Source organism: Misgurnus anguillicaudatus, chromosome 7, assembly GCF_027580225.2.
Source record: "Misgurnus anguillicaudatus chromosome 7, ASM2758022v2, whole genome shotgun sequence".
Classification (NCBI taxonomy): Eukaryota; Metazoa; Chordata; class Actinopteri; order Cypriniformes; family Cobitidae; genus Misgurnus; species Misgurnus anguillicaudatus.
The window spans coordinates 25,697,634-25,721,855 of NC_073343.2; the positions used below are offsets into that span (position 1 = coordinate 25,697,634).

The 24,222-nt window shown below is 39.3% G+C and overlaps 1 protein-coding gene across 4 annotated transcripts in view; it reads left to right on the top strand.

The window, feature by feature from the left end:
- efr3ba (EFR3 homolog Ba (S. cerevisiae)) overlaps positions 1-21,406 on the top strand; it is a 31,719-nt gene extending 10,313 nt beyond the window's left edge. For all 4 annotated transcript variants that reach the window (XM_073869648.1, XM_073869650.1, XM_073869649.1 and 1 more), the window contains 19 exons: positions 742-892; positions 2,146-2,267; positions 2,372-2,519; positions 2,986-3,113; positions 4,455-4,533; positions 4,765-4,900; positions 8,812-8,973; positions 9,269-9,379; positions 9,530-9,582; positions 9,722-9,894; positions 10,966-11,203; positions 15,063-15,191; positions 15,480-15,547; positions 15,791-15,913; positions 17,433-17,529; positions 18,468-18,516; positions 18,692-18,798; positions 19,380-19,429; positions 20,321-21,406. In XM_073869648.1, the coding sequence (XP_073725749.1) occupies positions 742-892; positions 2,146-2,267; positions 2,372-2,519; positions 2,986-3,113; positions 4,455-4,533; positions 4,765-4,900; positions 8,812-8,973; positions 9,269-9,379; positions 9,530-9,582; positions 9,722-9,894; positions 10,966-11,203; positions 15,063-15,191; positions 15,480-15,547; positions 15,791-15,913; positions 17,433-17,529; positions 18,468-18,516; positions 18,692-18,798; positions 19,380-19,429; positions 20,321-20,414 (2,218 nt within the window). In that variant the 3' untranslated portion in view covers positions 20,415-21,406. The remainder of the gene's footprint in view (positions 1-741; positions 893-2,145; positions 2,268-2,371; positions 2,520-2,985; positions 3,114-4,454; positions 4,534-4,764; positions 4,901-8,811; positions 8,974-9,268; positions 9,380-9,529; positions 9,583-9,721; positions 9,895-10,965; positions 11,204-15,062; positions 15,192-15,479; positions 15,548-15,790; positions 15,914-17,432; positions 17,530-18,467; positions 18,517-18,691; positions 18,799-19,379; positions 19,430-20,320) is intronic.
- Positions 21,407-24,222: the final 2,816 nt, after the last annotated feature.

The window sequence follows — 24,222 nt, forward strand, 5'->3', positions numbered from 1 at the left end:
GCATCCCTAAAATAATGCAGATTCGTAACTTTTTTACAGTGTGGTAATTTTGTATGAATTTGTACGATCTCGGTTGTACGAGTGAAAAGTGAAAGTTGTATCTACTTAAAAAAAATACTTCAGTTGGTAACACTTAAAGGTGCCATGTCACAAGACTTTTTTAAGATGTCAAATAAATCTTTGGTGTCCCCAGAGTACATATGTGAATTTATAGCTCAAAATACCGTATAGATAATTTATTATAACATGTTAAAATTGCCATTTTTTAGGTGCGAGCAAAAATTTGCCGTTTTGGGTCCTTTAAAATACAAATAAGTTGACGAAATGCAAACACTGATCACAATGATGTTGGTTTGTTGAAATTGAAACTAAATTGTGCTGTCAATTTTTTTCTCTCTCTCTCTCTCTCTCTCTCTTTCTCTCTGCACTAAATGGCAGTGCCGTGGTTAGTGCAGATTAAGGGGCGGTATTATTATAATAAGATCCCCTTATGACATCATACTTGCAGAGAATGGTTTACCAAAACTAAGTTACTGGGTTGTACTTTTTCACATTTTCTAGGTTAATAGAAGCTCTGGGGACCCAATTATAGCACAAAAACATGAAAAATAGTCTGATTTTTGATAAGTGAAAATTTTATGGTGAAAAAAAAAATTAAATTTGTAATACCTGAAAAATATAATTTTAAACGTACATTTTTCACTTAAAGGGACCATTATTATGTTTCTGTGTGTCTCAAAGGTATGTTTGTATTGCTATGGAGGCTTTGGATCAGCTTCTGATGGCCTGTCACTGTCAGAGTATAAATCTTTTTGTGGAGAGCTTCCTCACTATGGTGCGCAAGCTTCTTGAGGCAGACAAACCCAGCTTACAGATCCTCGGCACTAACTCAGTGAGTTAAATATATACCCTTTCATATTGGTATAATCATAATCAAGTAAGCCCTATATGTTAAAATGATAAATCAATCTTAATATCCTAACTGGGATGATAGAGGGGATTTGTAGTATACTGGAGGTAGATGTATATATGAATCCACTCAATGTCAAACCATTTCTCTTACCTGAATGTTCACCCCTCTACATGTTTGTTTATAATACATCACAAGCATTCAAAACAAAGATACATTTATCTTTTATTTTAATTATATACAATAATTAATTTATTATGTACTGTAATGTGAAAACTCATCTTCACCTCAAACAAGTGCTTATGGGAATGTAGAGTCGTCCCATCTTCCAAAGTTCACCAGCGCTCACATCTGATGGTTCAGAAATATAAGAGCTTAAAGATTAAAGCGAGATTAGTTTTCATGATCTAGGCCAGATGGGGCAGGGCTTAAAGCACATTTCATATGAAGCTGGAACATTTGATGTTAGTTATTTGCATAGAATTTATTTATTTGCAGAATTTTTATCTTGCACATTTCTAGCATTTTGAGGTATATTGATTTTGTAAAGTGCAGTTCAGATATCCTTATCAGGAAGATATTAATCTGTAGTACTGTAATGTATGTCTTATCCACATACTGTAAACATACTTTACAACACTCTTCTCATTCTAAACATCCAGTGTACAGGATTTTTATTTTTTTATATTTATTTCTTGATGGCAACATTTCTGCTGTCAAACTCACATCGAAATTATTATAAAAAAATGTCTGCTTCCTATCATTTCAATCTAACACCAAAAATCATATTAAAAAATCAAAAATTATTCTGTATTTTTAATCTAAACAGTGCATTTCTCATTTTGAGTGTTACTGTAATGGGTAATTATTTAATTATACAGATTAATGTGAAAATGAGATTCTAGACTTTTGGTAATTTAATGTAATTCATTTTAATTACACGGTCAGAAAAAAGTGGTCAAAATATGTACCCCAGCTGTGAATGGGGCAGTACCCTTTAAAAAGTAGCTTTGCACTGAAAGAGTTCATATAAGTATCTCAAATGTACATACTGGTACCAAGTGTATGCATATCTGTACCTAATGGTACATATTAGGACCTCTTACTGCCCCAGTGACATGCTCAGCAGCGGTACCTGTACATATTTTGACCTTTTTTTCTAACAGTACAATTAATTTAGCTATTAATAATGCAGAAATTATTACATCAACTTTTTTTACTGTTTTCCCCCTAAGTTTGTGAAGTTTGCCAACATAGAGGAGGACACTCCATCATACCATCGAAGCTATGATTTCTTTGTCTCACGCTTTAGTGAAATGTGCCACTCCAGTTACGAAGATCCAGACGTCCGCACAAAGTAAGTTACATTAGGACTGTAACTACTTTTCAGGCATTGTGTTTTATTTATTATAAAGAATTCAGTGAAAATGAATAAAAATACCTTTTCATGTTGCATGTAAGGATTCGCATGGCAGGTATAAAAGGCCTGCAGGGAGTGGTGAGGAAGACGGTTAATGATGAACTACAGGCAAATATTTGGGATCCCCAGCACATGGACAAAATCGTGCCATCTCTTCTGTTCAACTTACAACAGGATGAAGGCATAGAAAGATCTTGCACACACACATAGACGCACACACATTTTCCTACGTTTTACACATTAGGAGAAACGTGCCCGATTTCGCTTAATGGATTAAGTGAATTTTCCTCCTGAGAGATGCTAAGAAACTAAATCTTGCTAAAAGCCATTAGTCGGTGTGTGTAATTAAATGAATGATCTACTAATCGAATGCAATTGTAACTGCTGTGATAATATAAAAGACGGCTGAGGTTTTAGACCTGTTTGTTTTGCTGTTGTATTTTTGGCTATATACCCAAGTCGAAAGCCTTGAGCTAGAGGCAGACCATGACATCCAAATTTAACTATGTGATAAAATTAGGCCCGTAAAACCTGCTCACATCAGCTTTGCCTCTAGGAAAATCAATGAGCACAATAACAGTGCTGCAAACGACACTTGGCCTATTGACTAGTCCCGGCTTTAATGTGTATTTTTTTGTTTTTGATCCCTGTCAACAGATCTCCTTCCCCTGAGACAGAAAAAGAGAAGGAGCGTCCGGTGGAGCTGACCGAGAGGTGCTTTCGAGAGCTGCTGGGACGAGCGGTGTACAGCAATATAAAGAATGCTGTGAAACCCGTGCTTATGTAAGTGTTGATGCGCTACCCCAGTCAAACACAAGAGGACACTACAGAAACATTTATTTACAAATAAAGGATACATTGGTAACACTTTACAATAAGGTTCATTAGTTAACATTAACTACATTAGTTAACATTAATTAATAATGAACTGCACTTATACAGCATCTTTGTCAATGTTAATTTCAACAATTACTAATACTTTATTAAAATCTTGTTAACATTAGTTAATGCACTGTGAACTATCATGAACAAACAATTTAAAGCTTTATTTCTATTAACTAACATCAACAAATATTAATAAATACATAATATAATATTAATAAATAAATAATATAAACAAATGCATTGCTCATTGTTCATTGTTAGTTAATACATTAACTTATGTTAACTAATGAACCTTATTGTAAAGTGTTACCGATTTATTTATAATTATAGAAATATAATTATATTATATTTTGGTGTTGTAAACTGATATTATTAATAAAAGATATGACTCTGAAGTAAAGATAATTATGACATTTATGTTTATGAAATCTAAAGTCTTTATTAATTGACTAAAATGTTTGAATATTTTTTTTGAGAATTTTGTTTTGATTATAACAGTCCGCTTGAAATAATAATAACGATAATAATAATCAAAATAATATTATGATAATACAATAAATAATAATAATAATACATTTTATTTATAATGTGCTTTTTACCCAATTTTGAAAAAAAAAACTTAATAAATAACATTCATTATTATTATTATTATTATTTCAAGCAGACTGTTATAATCAAAACAAAATTCTCAAATAAATACCCAAACATTTAAGTTAATTAATAAAGACTTTCATCATAACCATAAATGTCATTAATTATCCTTACTTCAGAATGATATATTTTATTAATAACAGTTTACAACACCGAAATATAATTATATTTTTATAATTATAAATAAATCCTATCATTTTAAATAAATGTTTCTGTATATTATTATTATTATTATTATTATTATTATTATTATTATTATTATAGTGTAAAAAAAGTATCATTTGATTGTAGAAAAAATGTGTAAAAGCACATTATAAATAAAATTGTATTATTGTTATTTTTTATTATTATTATTACTATTATTATTGTTGTTGTTGTTGTTGTTATTATTATTATTATTATTATTATTATTATTATTATTATTATTATTACCAATGTAAATATATATTAGACTGAACATAGGCAAATCATGCTAGTTTAAAGCACGTGTTTTAATGCTCTGTATTTTATGACTTTTTGTGTGCCGTGTTCTGCCCTAGTTCTGTTTGCTGAAGCTAATCATTAATTTTCTTGCATGTATGTTTCCAGGCACCTTGATAATCATTCACTATGGGAGGGCAAAAGTTTTGCAGTGCGCTGTTTCAAAATCATTATGTACTCCATTCAGGTAGTCACTTATACCTGAGGTTTTAATAAAATTTCACATACAGTACAATACAAATCATGCATGTGATGTGTGTTGTGGAATACATGTTGTTAAACAGTTCCTACTTGCTGGAATTTGTGTGTTTGACATATTTAATACCTAAATGAACACCAGTTTCATGATTAAAACCAATCTCAATGATTTGCATCCCTAGCGCAGAATGAATCTAATGTACTGCTTATTTTTTCACAGTCTCAGCATTCACATTTGGTGATTCAGCAGCTGTTGGGCCACTTGGATGCCAACAGTAAAACCTCAGCCAGAGTGCGTGCTGGGATAGTGGAGGTGATCGCAGAGGCGGCTGTAATAGAGGCCAGTGGATCCATAGGTATCAGACTTTCTTTAAACCACTAGAGGGACCACTTGACTATTCAATCAAGTTGTGCTCTCTCATTTAAAAGTCTAGAAATATCATATATGTACCATGTTGTTCATATGCATGAATGTTTATATGTTTGTCAAATTATCAGTCGTAAATTTACATAACCCATATATGCATTTCAAAAGAATCCTGTATATTTTTGGCCGATTGACATCTTAGAGTGCATTTAAGCTACAGGTGCTGGTTATGTAATTGGAACATCATCAAAAAGTTGAGTTATTCCACTAATTCCATTAAAAAATGAAACTTGTATATTATATTCATTCATTACACACAGACAGATTTTTTTTAATGTTTTTTTTTTTTTTTGATGATTATAACTGACAACTAAGGAAAATCCCAAATTCAGTATCTCAGAAAATGTGAATATTGGGAAAAGGTTCAATATTGAAGACACCTGGTGCCACACTCTAATCAGTTAATTAACTCAAAACACCTGCAAAGGCCTTTAAATGGTCTCTCAGTCTAGTTCTATAGGCTACACAATCATGGGGAAGATTGCTGACGTGACAGTTGTCCAAAAGACGACCATTGACACCTTGCACAAAAGGTTGTTGCAAAAGAGACTGGCTGTTCACAGAGCTTTGTGTCCAAGCACATTAATAGAGAGGCGAAGGGAAGTAAAAGATGTGGTAGCAAAAAGTGTACAAGCAATAGTGATAACCACACTCTGGAGAGGATTGTGAAACAAAACCCATTCAAAAATGTTGGGGAGATTCACAAAGAGTCGACTGCAGCTGGAGTCAGTGCTTCAAGAACCACTACGCACAGATGTATGCAAGACATGGGTTTCAGCTGTCGATTTCCTTGTGTCAAGTTACTCTTGAACAACAGACAGCATCAGAAGCATCTTGCTTATGGACTGCTGCTAAGTGGTCCAAAGTTATGTTTTCTGATGAATGTAAATTTTGCATTTCCTTTGGAAATCAGGGTCCCAGAGTCTGGAGGAAGGGAGGAGATGCACACAATCCACATTGCTTGAGGTCCAGTGTAAAGTTTCCACAGTCATTGATGGTTTGGGGTGCCATGTCATGTGCTGGTGTTGGTTGTGTTTTCTGAGGTCCAAGGTCACCACAGCCGTATACCAGGAAGTTTTAGAGCACTTCATGCTTCCTGCTGCTGACCAACTTTATGGAGATGCAGATTTCATTTCCCAACAGGACTTGGCACCTGCACACAGTGCCAAAGCTACCGGTACCTGGTTTAAGGACCAAGGTATCCCTGTTCTTAATTGGCCAGCAAACTCGCCTGACCTTAACCCCATAGAAAATCTATGGGGTATTGTGAAGAGGAAGATGCGATATGCCAGACCCAACAATGCAGAAGAGCTGAAGGCCACTTTCAGAGCAACCTAGGCTCTCATAACACCTGAGCAGTGCCACAGACTGATCGACTCCATGCCACGCCGCATTGCTGCAGTAATTCAGGCAAAAGTCCCAACTATTGGGTGCTGTACATGCTAATACTTTTCATGTTCATACTTTTCAGTTGGCCAAGATTTCTAAAAAAAAACTTTTTTTGTATTGGTCTTGTCGTGGTCCTGCCAGTCTTTCATAGTTATTCATGGTGGTTCATGGTCATGTGGCAGGATCGTGGCGGTACCCATGTTTGTGTGGCAGCACATGGCCTTTTGTTTGGGTAGTGTGCTGCTGTGTCTCGTTTATATCCCCGCCCCCTTGTCTCCTCGTTAATAATTAATTATTGGTTAACTCCCCTCACCTGTCTTTCCCTCGTTGTCTTGTTTAGTTTTCTTATTTAAGGCCCCATTGTATTCTGTCCTGTGCTGGATCGTTTTGTATGTTTTGTACTGTTGCTGTTTGTAGCAACTCAGTCAAAGTTTCTAGTCAAGTCTGTTAGTCTTTGTAATTGTCTTAGTCAAGTTAGTCTAGTCTTGTCTGTAGTGTCATCTGTTCCTGTGCTGTTTTCCCCCACGTGGGCCTTTGTTTTTTGGTTTAATAAACCCTGTTTGAGTTCACCGTTACCTTGCACTTGGGTCCCGTTCTTTGTGAATCATGACAGAACGATCCAGCCAGTCAGGGACCCAGCAGGTATCGGTGGACTCACCATGGACACTTATTGACTGTTTGCTTGTGAGGATCAGCCTTCTTCAGCTCCCGCAGTCAACTCGGCCACGGCTACAGCCGTCTGCCCGGCCGCAACCACAGCTACAGCCGTCTGCCCGGCCACAACCACAGCTACAGCTCAGCCGTCTGCCCTGCCACAACCACAGCTACAGCCGTCTGCCCGGCCGCAACCACAGCTACAGCTACAGCCGTCTGCCCGGCCGCAACCACAGCTACAGCCGTCTGCCCGGCCGCAACCACAGCTACAGCTACAGCCGTCTGCCCGGCCACAACCACAGCTACAGCCGTCTGCCCGGCCACAACCACAGCTACAGCCGTCTGCCCGGCCGCAACCACAGCTACAGCCGTCTGCCCGGCCGCAACCACAGCTACAGCTACAGCCGTCTGCCCGGCCGCAGCTACAGCTACAGCCGTCTGCCCGGCCGCAACCACAGCTACAGCTACAACCGTCTGCCCGGCCGCAACCACAGCTACAGCTACAGTCGTCTGCCCGGCCGCAACCACAGCTACACCCACAGCCGTCTGCTCGGCTACAGCCACAGCCTTCTGACCGGCCACTACCTCAGCGACCGTTGCCCAAGACTTGGGTCCCGTTCTTTGTGAATCATGACAGAACGATCCAGCCAGTCAGGGACCCAGCAGGTATCGGTGGACTCACCATGGACACTTATTGACTGTTTGCTTGTGAGGATCAGCCTTCTTCAGCTCCCGCAGTCAACTCGGCCACGGCTACAGCCGTCTGCCCGGCCGCAACCACAGCTACAGCCGTCTGCCCGGCCGCAACCACAGCTACAGCTCAGCCGTCTGCCCTGCCACAACCACAGCTACAGCGACAGCCGTCTGCCCGGCCGCAACCACAGCTACAGCCGTCTGCCCGGCCGCAACCATAGCTACAGCCGTTTGCCCGGCCGCAACCACAGCCACAGCTACAGCCGTCTGCCCGGCCGCAACCACAGCTACAGCCGTCTGCTCGGCCGCAACCACAGCTACAGCCGTCTGCCCGGCCGCAACCACAGCTACAGCTACAGCCGTCTGCCCGGCCGCAACCACAGCTACAGCTACAACCGTCTGCCCGGCCGCAACCACAGCTACAGCTACAGCCGTCTGCCCGGCCGCAACCACAGCTACACCCACAGCCGTCTGCTCGGCTACAGCCACAGCCTTCTGACCGGCCACTACCTCAGCGACCGTTGCCCAAGCCTCCCTGGACTTTACCCTTATGATCTTTAGTTTGCATTTTTTGGTTGTGTTGATCACCTTGGACTCTCTAGTTTATTTTATTGAATCTGTTATCTGTCATAGTCTGTATATGGTCTTGTCTTGTCCATTGTCTTGTGTACCCCCTTGAGGAACGCCTGGAGGCGTCCCTTTCAGGGGGGGGGGGTACCGTTACCTTGCACTTGGGTCCCGTTCTTTGTGAATCATGACAGGTCTTAAGTAATATTCTAATTTTCTGAGATACTGAATTTGGGATTTCCCTTAGTTGTCAGTTATAATCATCAAAATTAAATGAAATAAACATCTGAAATATATCAGTATGTGTGTAATGAATGAATATAATATAAAAGTTTCACTTTTTGAATGAAATTAGTGAAATAAATCAACTTTTTGATAATATTGTAATTATATGACCAGCACCTGTATATGTTTTATTAGTATGTGCATTCAGTGAAAGTTAATCCCCCCAATCTTGGCATTGCTATTGTAGCTACAGGATACACATGCATGGTTCCTTAATTAATTTTTTTGGCCACATGCCTCAACACTCCATAGGGCCTACAGTACTGGAGGTGTTTAATACTCTACTGAAGCAGCTCAGACTCAGTGTCGATTATGAGCTCACTGGGTCCTATGACTCTTTTGGAAACATGGGGTCTAAGGTCATTAAAGTACACGAGGAAAGACAACTGCAAGAAGCCGTCATTAAAACTATTGGTAAGTGAAAGTACATGTTGTGATTTGTATTTATTACATGGCTTTATGGAATACTTGTTTCTTATTGGTCAGTTGTGACATCTGTCTGCCAATCTGTCTGTCAATCAGGCTTTCTTGCTGTCTGTCTGTCTCTCTGTACATTCATGTATCTATCAGGGCGAGGCTTTCTGTTTGTCTGTCTGTCTATCTATCTATTTCAAAATAAACCCTGAGAGGTTCACAGGATCTGACATTAAGGTCTTGAATGAAACTGACTGTACATTATTATTCCTTGCACACATTTCTCCATCTAAAGGCTCATTTGCCAACACACTGCCCACCTACCAGCGTTCAGAAGTCATGCTGTTTATCATCGGTAAAATTCCTGTGCCGGGGATGTATCCTGCTTTGGGGTCACCCAATACAGGGATTGAGACAGGATCAGCAGCTTAACATTAGTGTTTATTTTACTTGCACTCATGATTAAATGCAAATAATACTGATAAACTTTATAGGGTGGCAAGAAAATGCAGTTTTGGTTGTAAAACAGGTACATGTGTGTTTTTGATTGTTTGTAGGATTGAGGGAAGTAGAATGATACAGATTATGCTGCTAAAATCTCTGCTGCAGGTAAGTTGATCTCTTGTCAGTCGTGCTGCGAGCCAATTACTTCCCTGCTGATTCGTAATATCAACAGTTGCTGATGCAGTTGAAAACGTATTACGGTCTTGTGCGGCATTGAACGTCAGTACCACTCTTTGTCCTTTAGGTAACAGCGGGATTCCAGTCTACAAACATTTTGACAGCTCTGCCCACATCATTCTTGGATCCGCTTCTGTCCTTTACTTTGATGGAGGACGTAGAGATCCGCCTGCTCGTTCTTGAAATTCTTATCAGCATCATCGATCGCCATGACAACCGGCACAAATTCTCCCCTGTCAGGTTTGAGTTTACTGATTTTCCTAATAATATACATAAACATTGGTTTCCAGGTATATATTTTGATCTTACATGATTTAAAACATTTTAGTAATTTAGCTGCAGGTTTATTTTCCTCCAAACATTAATTTGTTTTTCCAAATTCCACTGAAACTTGTACGAACCCTGGCGAAGTGCATTTGGCACAGAAATACTTTTTTGACACTTATACTTTGCCTATATTTAGCATGAGGAATCCAACTCTTTAACAGTGTTAATAAGTCACAATGCATGATATAGCTACAAGGAGGTCGCATACCGGACGCGCCGCGCCGTTCTAAAAAAATCGAACACAATGTTTTCCATGAGTATAAACACACTGACGCCAGGTGGCGCCTGTCCACGCAGCCCAGCTTTGACTCAAGAGGGTCGCACACCGGCCGCGCAGCTCAGCGCTGCGCAGTTCTAAAAAAACTATAACACATTGCTTTCTATAGGGGGTCACACACCGGACGCGCAGCTCAGCGTCGTGTCGTGTCCGCCGCGTCGAGTCGCGTCTAGGACTACTCGGAGGTATCGTAAACCGGAAGTGCACATTAAATAGCGCAAGCTTCGTCAGATAGCGTCTGCTTCAAATACACGTTAGTAGCCAATGTTAATCGTTAATGATTTGGGACAAATATGATGTTATTTAATGTTAAACTATGTGGGTGGTGTTCTGTGGCGCGACAGGGATTTGAGCAACTTCCTGAGTCATAGCTGGGCGGCGCGGACAGGCGCCACCTGTCGGCGCCGATGTGCGTATACTCATAGAAAGCAATGTGTTCAAGTTTTTTAGAATGGTGCAGCGCTGAGCGTGCAGCCAGTGCGCAACCCTCTTATGAGTATACGCACACCGGCGCCTGAAGTAGACGCTATCTGATGAAGCTTGCGCTATTTAATGTGCACTTCCGGTTTACGATACCTCTGAGTTGTCATAGATGCGACTCGGTGCGACGCTGAGCGGCCGGTGTGTGACCCCCTTTAGACCACCCATTAAATGTTACCCAACAAGACATTTTACAGTGCGTTTATTCCTCTGTATATTTTCTACAGAATTACATCCGATATCTCAGTACTGATGCTGAAAGTAGACAAGTGCTCCAGACAAGATAACCTGTTCATGAAGAAACACAGCCAGAGGCTTTACCGCCACATTTATCTGGCCTGCAAAGAGGAGAGCAGCAACCAGCGGCACTTTGAGTCTCTGTATACGCTGCTGGCCTTAATCTGTGTAGAGCTGGCCAATGAGGAGGTGGTGGTGGATCTGATTCGACTGGCTTTGGCCATACAGGTATTTCTTGCGTCTTTTTACATGATGAGATTAGATGTGTGCATGTCTGTGGGGTTAATATATCTCAATGCTCCTCATACAGAATTTTAAGTATGAGCCAACAGGGTAGTTTCTGCCGTTCAGATTTTTGCTTTCATGCAGTGCCCACGATGCTCTTGAGAACATACAGTACAAAGTCACATACAAGTTTTCCAACTAAATTATGCAAATAATTTAATAGCAGTGGTGGCCAGTACCTCACTTCAGAGGGGCGCAAATTCAAAATATGTGTTTGGAGTATCATGTGTGTGGCTCGTCATGTCAAAATATGTGTTCGGTGCATCATGTGGACCTATGTGCAACAGGCATCGTGTCGAGGTGCATGCCTGCTGCACATGTGTAGAAGGGGTTTATGATAGAAGAGAAGCTCACGTTCACAAAATACTCGTAAAACACTAAATTAACTCTGATTACACACGAGATTTAGCGAGTATCTGGCAAACGTGAGCCTCAGGCTATGTTTACACGTGGGCGGCTATTTTCATAAATGGACATTTCAACCTCTCCATTTTGAAAAATAATATCTTGCACACATGTCAGTTTTCAGAAAAGTGTTTATTTACACATACCCGTGCATATATGCTGTCAAGAGAAGCTCAAGCCCACGTAAGCCAATCACCGGCAGCACTGGTGGTGACGCGAACTGGTTCTTCATGTTGGAGGGAGGAGTTGTTGCAGTAGGTGATTGATGACGTCAAAGTACCGCGAGAGCGAGTTGAGGAATCACACGTAGAGGTCTAATTTCGAATCGCTCTCGCGGTACTTTGATATCATCCGTCTGTCGGTTTTTGCAGCGCCGCATGAAGTCGAACGCGCATAAAATTGCTGACCTCCGAGCACTCGTCTCTGCTCCTCGACATTATGGAGCAGCTGTATTTGCAAATAGAAACACACGAAACGAGTTTGCACGAACATAAATGTGATCTTGGAAGCGTTCAGAGTAGCAGTCACATGTAAACATAGGTCGCACTTTTGACGTAGGTGCGAGCTCTGGCGCATACTCTGTGACGTTGCCTGCTTAAACTCCGTTTGTCTTAGTTTACATGCAACTGTGCAACCGAAGATTTTCAAGATCTCCACTTTAGCCTGAGTTTTTAGAAACAATCGGTTTCAGAGGCGAGTTCTCCGTTTGCGTGTAAACGAGGGGCACAAACGAAGGTAAATCTCTCAGTTTTTAAAAATAACCATGTACGTGTAAACAGAGTCTCACTTTTATCATAAACACCTTCGAAGTGTCTGCAGCAGGTTCGTATTTTGAGATCACGCGTGATGCACATAGGTTCACATGAAAAGCTATTTTGACATGGCGAGCCACACACAATCACACATGAGTCATGAAAACATGTTTTGATGAGTTTTGCATCGTGCACCCTCGAAAAAGAAGTTACCGGCCGCCACTGTTTAATAGTTAAAAAATTAAGTAAGGAATTTGAAGGAAATATTAAAAGCATTTTCTCTAGTTTGACCTTAATACCTCCCTGTATTTGCATAAGGATAGAAAAATTTAAATGTGCCAACTTTAATTTACAAACTATACATATCTGGTGTCACTGGAGTACCCGGAGTAAACCCACGCTGACACAGGGAAAACATGCAAACTCCACACAGTAAGGCCATGGGTTGAACCGGGAACCTTTTTGCTGTGAGGCAACAGTGCTACCCACTGTGCCGCCTCTATAGCCACAATGAACTCCTTAATAGTTGCCAACACATTATAAATGCTTTAAAACATTACATTGCCTTTAATTATTAGAGGTTCACTTTATATGAATTTCTAGTGGTGGGCAAAGATTAATCGCGATTAATCGCATACAAAATAAAAGTTTTTTTTTTTGCATATTGCAATATATATGTGTGTGCTGTGTGTAATTAATATGTATATACAGTGAGGAAAATAAGTTTTTGAACACCCTGCTATTTTGCAAGTTCTCCACAAATCATGGAGGGGTCTGAAATTGTCATCGTAGGTGCATGTCCACTGTGAGAGACTTAATCTAAAAAAAAATCCAGAAATAAGTATTTGAACACCTGTCTATCAGCTAGAATTCTGACCCTCAAAGACCTGTTAGTCTGCTTTTAAAATGTCCACCTCCACTCCATTTATTATCCTAAATTAGATGCACCTGTTTGAGGAGGTCGTTAGCTGCATAAAGACACCTGTCCACCCCATACAATCAGTAAGAATCCAAGGCTGCGTCCGAAACCACATACTGTACAGTAGGTACTGAATAAGATGAAGTACCTACTTACTTGCCGTTTAAAAAGTAGGTACTGTAAAGTATGAATCGTGGTAGTATGAATGGGATTCGGACATACTACATCCGCCATGTTGCTACATCACGTGACCAAAGTCGTCATCACGTCATGTCATTCCAGCGCGAAAACGGCCGCATGCCTCTTCTTCTTCGTTGGATAACTCCTCTCCTGGGCATCATGTGATTGTGAAGTGTCCATCGTATGCACACTGCAAATTCTAACCGGAAGTAGTAGGTCATCCGGGTACTTTTCGCATACTGTTTTTCGAATACTTTGTATTCGGACATGCCTCGCCTACTGCCTTACGCGTACTATATAGTATGAAGTAGGCGGTTTCGGACGCAGCACAACTATACATGGCCTAACATGGCCAAGATCAAAGAGCTGTCCAAAGACACTAGAGACAAAATTGTACACCTCCACAAGGCTGGAAAGGGCTACGGGAAAATTGCCAAGCAGCTTGGTGAAAACAGGTCCACTGTTGGAGCAATCATTATAAAATGGATGAAACTAAACATGACAGTCAATCTCCCTCGGACTGGGGCTCCATGCAAGATCTCATCTAGTGGGGTCTCAATGATCCTAATAAAGGTGAGAAATCATCCCAGTACTACACGGAAGGAGCTGGTCAATGACCTGAAAAGAGGGTTACTGTTGGTAACACACTAAGACGTCATGGTTTGAAATCATGCATGGCACGGAAGGTTCCCCTGCTTAAACCAGCACATGCCCAGGCCCGTCTTAAGTTTGCCAATGACCATTTGGATGATCCAGAGGAGTCATGGGAGAAAGTCAAGTGGTCAGATGAGACCAAAATAGAACTTTTTGGTCGTAATTCCCCTAAACGTGTTTGGAGGAAGAAAAATTGACGTTTGACCTCTGTAATTGCAAACAAAGGCTACTGTACCAAATATTAACATGGACTTTCTCAGGTGTTCAAATACTTATTTGCAGCTGTATCATACAAATAAATAGTTTAAAAAAAATCATACATTGTGATTTCTGGATTTTTTTAGATTATGTCTCTCACAGTGGACATGCACCTACGATGACAATTTCAGACCCCTCCATAATTTCTAAGTGGGAGAACTTGCAAAATAGCAGGGTGTTCAAATACTTATTTTCCTCCCTGTATAAGTACACATACATTCATGTATGTATTTAAGAAACATTTACATGTGTATATATATTTATTTTTATTTTTATTTATTCTATATGATATATAAATGTAAATATATATATATATATATATATATATATATATATATATATATATATATATATATATATATATATATATATATATATATATATATATATATATAAATTAAATCAATATATGTATGTGTGTGTGGTTAAATATAAAAAATAATTACACACAGTACACTCACATATATTATGGCAAAAATCACCTTTATTTTTTTATGCGATTAATCTTTATTAAATATGAATTTACTGAACATATTTATCCTTGTACCTTGTGAACAGATCATAAAGCTGTCTGTCAGTCTGCATTAAACTAAACAATACGGCTAAGCTTCCAGTGACGTGTCCTCTTCCTCAGGATCTGGCCTTGATTGAAGAAGCGCTTCCTGTGTATAACCGCTGTGCCATCCACGCTCTATCAGCGGCATACCTGAACCTCATCAGCCAGCTGACAACTGTGCCCACTTTCTGTCAGCACGTCCACGAGGTCAGACACTGTACAGATGGACATATACCCTCATCACATGACATAACTGTAAAGAGGATGGATAGCATTTGTTCTATATACAGTCAGGAGAAAAACATACGAAAAGGACCAACAGCTAAAAAATGAAAATAAATTCAGGTTCAGTTGACTGTAGTAGCAAATAATGTAAAATCTGCTGTAAATGAATCATTTATGCATTTGGCGGAGCTTTTTATCCAAACACGATGGAAAAATGCCACAGATAGCAAAAGTGTCCGGGGTGAATATATGTGTTGTCTTTTTCCACAGGTAATCGAATCAAGAAGGAAGCTGCTTTCTTTCCTGCTACCAGAGGATGTGCTTGTTGAACCCTCAAAGTAAACAACAATAATTTTCATTAACAAATATACGCTATTTACATCACAGACTATATTATTTTTATAAGCATTGTACCGCTATGTTAAGAAACATACAGTCTTTTAATCATGTTTATATTCTTCTACATTACACAATCATTTTGGGTTCATGTTTGGCTATGATGTAATGAGCTAATAGTTTAGAAGCCCCTTTTATTTACAGTATAAAACCTTCAGCTCTTTGACTCTCTTTCTTTCTCTTAGCATCCCAGAGAAGCTGGAGAAGGTGGAGGGTGAGGTGTTGTTTGTGCAGTCAAAGATAGCAGAGATGCTGGGCGGCTCTGGATACAACACAGAGAGACTGGCCGCTCCATATATCCCCCAGATCACAGATGACCTTCAGCCTGACTTTAAAGTCCCAATGAAATCAGAACTGACAAATCTTATTTTTTAATGTTGTATTGCAGTGTTTATTATAAACAATTTATTTGTGTGGCTCATTATATTTTTTAATTCATGTGTCTTTCAATCAAAAATTGAAATAAAAAACTTCAATCAAATAAGAAAATGTACTTCCGCCATCTAGTGGCCATCATTCTCTAATGGTGCGTTTACACCAACTGCGTTTCAGGCGTCAAATTTGCTTCTACCGCACCTAATTTGCCGCTTGAACAGTTTGCATGCATTCGCGCGTGTAGAGCGGAGTAGACGCGCGGAAAAAGCAAGCATTTGACGCGCGTCAGAGGCAAAATCCGCTTCGTGTGGGAGGGGCAAATGCTATGCGGTTGTCCGTTTGCAAGATGACTGATGTTTATTGGGCATTTATCGAGAGAGTTACCGGTTTGTATTTGGTAACCTTACTATAGGGGGAAAATAAAGGGTGCGGGTCGATAAACGTCACGTGACTCAAAAGTGAAATGTGTATTACAACTTACCAGGTTGCCTGATGTTCTCACTGACACTCTTCCAAGCGAGGTCCTTTTTATCCCTGTCTCTATAGAAATAAGAACTTGTGTCATATAGCTCCGGGTGACTGCTTACGGACACTATCAAGCGTTCCTTCAGGTTGAATGAGTGACTCCGGTCGGGGCTGCCTCCACAGCAGCAAGCAGGCTTCTGATTGGTTAACGTGGCGTGAAATTCTGCCAAAGTTCACATTTTTCAACTCGGGCGTCAGCCGCCAATTCGCGTCAAACACAAAATGCACAAAAAGCACCATTTGCGCGTACCGTGTACAATGCTCATTTCACGCATTTCGCGCAAGCTAGACGTGCGAATGAGGCGGAAACGGGTCTTCCGCGCCGCACCAAACGCCTCATCTGCGCCGCAGGACCTCCAGACGCGTCAACGCGTCTTCACATTGATTTAACATTGAAATCACTCGCGCTTCACGCCTCCTCACGGTTGGTGTAAACACAGCATAATGACGTCAGTAAGATGGCTTGGGCTGGAGTATATGGGACTCCGCCCCATCCAACTCAGGGGGTGTGTACACCAAAGCTTTTAAATACGTCTGAAAACGCCTGGCGGATGCCGACTGCCAGCCAAGCGCTTTGGTTGCTGTGATACTTCTGCTTTGTTTATCAGTCGTTGTATGATGCTGCGTTTGGTTGTTGTGATATTTGTCCCACCTCTCCTCCATTGTGAACTGAGCTTTTCACCCAAAGTTGAATATTTTTCAACTCTATGTGCTCAACGCCAGCTGCTGGCTTTTTTGAAAAACGGCGCCCTCCATTGGAAACAATTAGAAACATCCGCCGGCATAATAGCTGTGGTGTGCACACCCCCTTAGGGGCCGATCACACCAAACGCATTTTTGGCAGTTGCAGGCACCTTTTTTGAATGATTTTCTATGGGCAGAGAGCGTTATGCATGCCGAACGCCTAACCCTATATGACTTTTTCAACACAGATGAAGACAGGCTGTCTAAGAGGAAGAGTATTGGAGACACTGTCTCTCTGCAGTTAGAGATGGAGTCTAGACCAAGTCCAGAAAAAGAGCAGGTATGAGAGAAAACTTATATAAATATATAAACTTAAAATGAAAAATCTGTCATAATTTACTTACCCTCATGTTGTAACCAACCTGTATTCATTTCTTTGTTCTGCTAAACACAAAGGAAGATATTTTTAGGAACTTTTGTAACCAAACCGTTTTCGAGCACCACTGGCTTATATAGTAGTATAGCCAGTGGTGCTCCTGTTTCCTACTTCATTAATATCTTCCTTTGTGTTCAGCAGAACAAAGAAATTTATACAGGTTTGTAACAACATAAGGGTAAGTGATGACAGAATTTAAATTTTTTGGTAAACCATCCTTTAAAGGGACACTCCACTTTTTTTGAAAATATGCTCATTTTCCAAGTAAACCATTCAATTTTTACCGTTTTTGAATCCATTCAGCTGATCTTCGGGTCTGGCGGTACCACTTTTAGCATAGCTTAGCATAATCTATTGAATCTGATTAGACCATTAGCATCGTACTCAAAAATAACCAAAGAGTTTCGGTATTTTTCCTATTTAAAACTTAAAACTTCATTGTGTACTAAGACCGACAGAAATGCGCCTCCTGGAGCCATGTTACGGCAGTAAATTCCTTGATTATTACCTCAGAATGAGAGTATAGTTCCTAGCCATACCTGCCTAGAAAATTGCAACTTTTAATTTTCTGTCGGTCTTAGTACACAACATAACTACAGAAGAGTCAAGTTTTAAATAGGAAAAATATTAAAACTCTTTGGTTATTTTTGAGCGCAATGCCAATGGCCCAATCAGATTCAATTGATGGATTCCAAAATGGTAAAAATCAAATATTTAACTCTAGGGGAGCTGGAAAATGAGCATATTTTTAAAAAAGTGTGTCCCTTTATGTACTTCATGTATGAATGTATGTTATCCACTTCCTACTTATAAGTACTAATCTGTGACTGGTGTCCTTACAGAGATCCACAGCTGAGCAGATAACATTTGAAACTCTTAAACAAGCTATGGGTAGGTGTTTAAGTGAATGAGACACTGACATTGTATCCATTTACATGTATAACACCACAGAACTACTGTACAATAAATCTGTAGACATATAAAGCTTGGGAAATTTACGGCACAATCCTGCCAAATAAAGTACCATCACATTTAAACAATGGCATGTATGTGTTTGTGTGTTTAGCAGATAGTGAAAATGTGGAGGAACTGGAGAGAGAGCGCAGGAGGCTGGTGGTAGAAAGGTTTCAAACCGCTCCATTTGAGGAGATCGCCGCCCACTGTGGTGCCAGGGTGAGTCTACAGTATATATGCTGCTGACTGATAGCAACATTTTAAAAAACTACACCGGTATCCATTTGCAAAGTTTTGCCATTATTTGTTTTCGATTATATTTAGCTTGTTTAAAAGTAGACATTTCAGGCTTTCTTTGGATATGTGTATCATGTTTGTGTGACGAGTATTCATGGAGTTTCAATTGATTTTTGTAACGTGTTTTGAGAGACAGCTGGCGGAGACAGAAATGTCTGGATGCACACCCTGTCTATTTTCTTTATTTGACAAAAACACAAAGATCTGTTGTTATTGTGAATGAACAAATATTAAAGAAGACCCTTTACCGTTTCAAATGATGTCAAACACGTAAGTGTATGATTATTAATGATGGAGTATTTTAAGTTGATTCTGCCATGATAAGGAAAAAACACGTCAAAACGCAGCGCCGCGTTTTTGGACCCCAGGCGGTTAAACATTTGTGCAGGCCGCTTGTCCCAAAGTTTTACTTTGTTATATTTTGATTAACATACACTATGAAATAAACACAGAGTGTAACAATTTTTTATACATATTGTAACAGTAACAAAATCTCTTTCTAGTCTTCCCTGCTGCAGACTAAACTTAACCAAATATTTGAAATCACAATCAGGTACGTAACATTGAAATGTTATTTTATATACCAGCTATCCTAAACGTTCATTATTTTGATTTTTTAAATTTTAAAATAATTTATTTGCATCTTATGATTTAATAGTAAGTAATTAAAGAAGTGTTTTTCATCAACTAACTAACATCCTGCAATTCCCTCGCAAACCACTAGGGGTTTGGAAAATCTATGTTTATCTATGTTTACACGCTACCCTATCTTACGGCAAGTCGTGTTATAGTCACAAAATATTTTATTAATTTATTCTTCTTATTGACACGATCTTCCGTTTTTTTTTCGTGCAATGAGCACGAATGTCTTTTTCGTGTCACTCAGCACGAATTTCTATAAATAGTTTTTCGTGTCTGTGTCACGACTTTCTTTATCGTGTCATTTTATATTTTGTTATCTCATTGTCTTTTTCTATTTTTAAATCATTGTCGCTTGGGGTTAGATTTGGGGTTGGGGTTGGGATGTCTAAAATGTAACAGAAAGTCATTGTAACCCCAACCCAAGCGACAATGGTAAAAAAAATTAGGAAAAAACAATGAGAAAATAAAATACAAAATGACACGAAAAAGAAAGTCGTGCCACAGACACGAAAAACTATTTATAGAAAAAAAAAAACGGAAAATAACACAAATAAATGAATCAAATATTTTGTGACTATAGCACAACTTGCCGTGAGATTGGGTTGTTATACAACAACGATGCACTAAAAACAGAAAAGTTTGTTTTGCATTAACGTCTTGTCTTGTGTTGTCAGTCATAGTGATTGACACAGTTCAGTTGACACACACTCTCTCTCTCTCTCTCTCTCTCTCTCTCTCTCTCTCTCTCTCTCTCTCTCTCTCTCTCTCTCTCTCTCTCTCTCTCTCTCTCTCTCTCGGACAGGCCTCCTCCAAGTCCATCTGGCTCTGTCGGGAATGGCCGGAGTCGCTCCATACCAGTCTATGAAATGAAGTTTCCAGACCTCTGTGTGTACTGAGAGAGCGTAGAGCCACATACAACACTATCTACATCTCACTAATACCATTCCTTTATAATGTCCAGGTGTGACTCAAAAACACATTACATTAGAAGTCTAAAACTAAATAATGACAAAACACATGCAAAACGATTGAATGTTTCTGTATACTATCAGACCTCTGATAGGATACATATAACAGAATGAGGTTTTCATCTTTATTAACTCGTCTATTAAATACCCCAGGTTATTGTGTTCTGTAAATGTGCGTCCAGAGCCAGTGATTGGTGGATTCCTGTACAAGTAAAGCTGCCTTAAATTTTGTATCTTAAGTTAAGATGTATAAGAACGTCCTGGGTATGTCTACAGAAACTGTGTTTTTCGATGTGTCCATTATTTAAATGACGTTAGTCGTCGTTCGTTAGCTTGCATGTTTCAAACTTCTTTATATGCTGCAATAACATCTGTATTTAAAGCAATAATGAATGACATTGGAACCACTAAAATGAATCATTAAAATGTAAATATAATGTTTCCAGCGCGATCAGATTGCAGTATCGCGGTCTGAATGAAACTTGTGCAAGAACACACTGTGTGCAGGAAAGTAAATTCCGATCTGTTTCCCTTTTGTAGTCCCTTTAAGGAAAGTCATCCCACTCGGCCATATTTGCAATGCCTCAGGGCGACCATTTGAGTCATATGGACCACAAAACCAGTTTTAAGTCGCACGGGTATATTTGTTGCAATAGACACCACTATTCTTTTATGGCAAAAATCATAAGGATATTAAATAAAGATCATGTTCTATGAAGATATTTTGTAAATTTCCTACGGTAAATATATCAAAACTTTATTTGTGTGAGTGGCTGCTAGGAACTTAATTTGGACAACTTTAAAGGTGATTTTCTCAATATTTTAAAATAGTTGTATCTTAGCCAAATATTATCATTTTCTAACAAACCAATACATCAATAGAAGGCTTATTTAATCAACGTGTAGATGATTTATAAATCTCAATTAAAAAATGACACTTATGGCTGGTTTTGTGGTCCAGGGTCACATGTAAGACCAAGTACTGTCAACTTGAATCAAGGAAGACTCACTAAGGTCATAATAAAACAACATCTGATTAACTATTAAATGCCACATCAACTGTACCATAAATTCAATTTCTTAAGCTCAAATTTAAATTGTTCTAAACAATTTAACCAGGACTGTAAAAAAAGATGGATGACGTGTCTCTGTAGACATCCACTGTAAAAAAAAGGAAGCCAAAATATCTCAAAAATGGCCATTGATATCTTCAGTCTGTTCAGTAGTGATGGGCCCCGCCCATTTTCCTGTTTGGTTTAATCACAAACACACAAATCGATTTGTCACTTTCTTTTTTAATAGCATGTAATAACCAACTTAAACCCAACTTATTAGAAAAACAATGACTTAGGGCCCTATTTTAACAATCTAAGCGCATGGTCTAAAGCGCATGGTGCACAGTCTAAATGGGTATGTCCGAATCCAATTGGCTGATTTAACGATGGGAAAAATGGTTTGTGCGCCTAGCACACAGTCTAAAAGGGTTGTTCCTATTCTCGTAATCAGTAATGGGCGTGTTTTGTGCGTAACATGCCATAAACCAATGAGAGTCTTATCTCCCATCCCCTTTAAAAACCAGTTGCACTCGTGCCATGCCGATTTCCTATTTAGATGGTGGAATTTGTAAACTGAACAACTAATTGGAGGAAGAAGATCACCAGTTTAAGATTGATGTTAAAAAATTGCGTTTTTATTTGTATTGAAATTTGGTTCTCTTTAAAAGTCGTTTTCTTTCAATCATGGAAGTAAAAATAGCAGGCTTTTAATTGCTGTATATGTATGGATAGCCTACATCAGGAGTGGGGAACCCTGGGTCCTGGAGGGCCACTGTCCTGCAGAGTCCAGCTCCAACCCCAATCAAACACACCTGAATTTCATTTCCAAGTGATCGTGAAGACTTGAATTAGATTTTTCAGGTGTGTTTAATTAGGGCCGGAACCAAACCCTGCAGGACAATGGCCCTCCAGGACCCAGGGTTCCCCACCCCTGGTCTACATGATCAGTTTAATCTCTAAGAATTATTTACAAATATGCAAGGAAGGGTTTGTATTCTAAAAATACTTTAATAAAATGTAAAAACGTTTGGAGAGACGAAACGTTTCAGCACTCGGACAGCGCTGTGAGTGTTTTGAAAAGCATTACGTAAAGAGGTTCTCATCTCACCATATCTAGAGGTACAAAGTCATCATATACAATAAATACGTGGGGAAGCATTTAAAAAAAAACATTTAAAAATAGATGCAATATTTGCATTTTTTTAAGCAAAACATTAATTACTTACCAGGCTACAGGTAAAGCTGCTCTTTTTACGCCTTCTAACGTCTCGTAATTGGTTCTCATTTATGTCCAAGAGACTCAATAATAATCCTTTATATTTTAATTCTTTAATTTTTCATATTTAAAAACGTTTGTGTGCTGCTGTGCATCTATGTGTGTGATAAGAAGGCAAGCGTTGTTGTCCCATTTATAGGGGCATATTACTCTATTGCTTTTTGGCTAACAAAATTATTACAATATTGCGCCATAGTTATCTCAAAATAGCAACGCGCCAACAATGCACCTGAACACACCTTGTTTTCAGACCAGAACGCCCATGGGCGCAAAAATGGGTGCAAATGCATTTACTATTTAAACAACGTGGCGCGCACTGAACCTGAAAATGACAACTGCACTGAGCTGAAACTAGCAAAAAACACTTGCGTTGTTAAAGTCACATTGAAATTAAAATGAAAACTTAAATTTTTTATGGAATATTGTTGGATTTTTTAAGTGACTTATTAGAGATCAGATTCAGAACGATAATTGAAACATTCAAGGAGTATTTACTGCTTTTGGATCCATGGATGCTATAGTGTTTTATAAGGTTGGTAAGAGCGCCACCTAGTGCATAGTAGCGGAAATATGGGTTGCCATAAAAACTCGTCTTTGGTAGAGAAGTGTTTTCTCTCAATTAACAAGATCTCAATTGATGACTCCTCAATGGCAGGAAAAGAGTCAATCAAAAGCGCTAATCTCCTCCCCTGTCAAAATGATCTCTCTCTACTTCCGGTCACGAGCAATAGCGTGAGGGTGGGGCCCAGGAAAAGATTGCAGCGATTTGCAAGTAGCAGCATGAACCAACTTCAAACATCCAATCAGTTCTAAATAGACGAAATCAAGTCCTGTCCTACCTTTTTTCTCATTTTAGAAGCCATTTCATTCTGATATACGTCACGACAAGGAAAATAAGACAATCGCTACTTCCATTTTATGTCGACACTAAAAATATATCAACATGATAAGAAGTAACTAAAATAGCAAACCATCATTGGCAAAAATGTATTTGAAGTAAATTTATTCATTTACCCATTCATTTACATGGAGAGGGCGGGGTTTATGACCTATACTGCTGCCAGCCACCAGGGGGCGATCGAAATGTTTTGGCTTCACTTTTCAGGACGCGTGTATGCCTAGGTACAACACACACAGTATGTGCAACACCCTACCCAAGAGAATCGTTAGTCTTTAGCAGTTGATGATTGGCTCTTTTTACTGAAAGGCGGGACTTTCTTTGCTAGAGCAGATGTATTGAACGTTGCACTTTCCCTAACAACAAAGTAACAGAACTGCGGCATCTTGTTAATATCTACAGTTTAGTCTTTGGATGTATTTACAAGGTATATCAATAAGTCACAAATATTACTACCTTTCATCCCATTTTAATCGCTGAGAGTTACAGTATATCAATCCGAATATA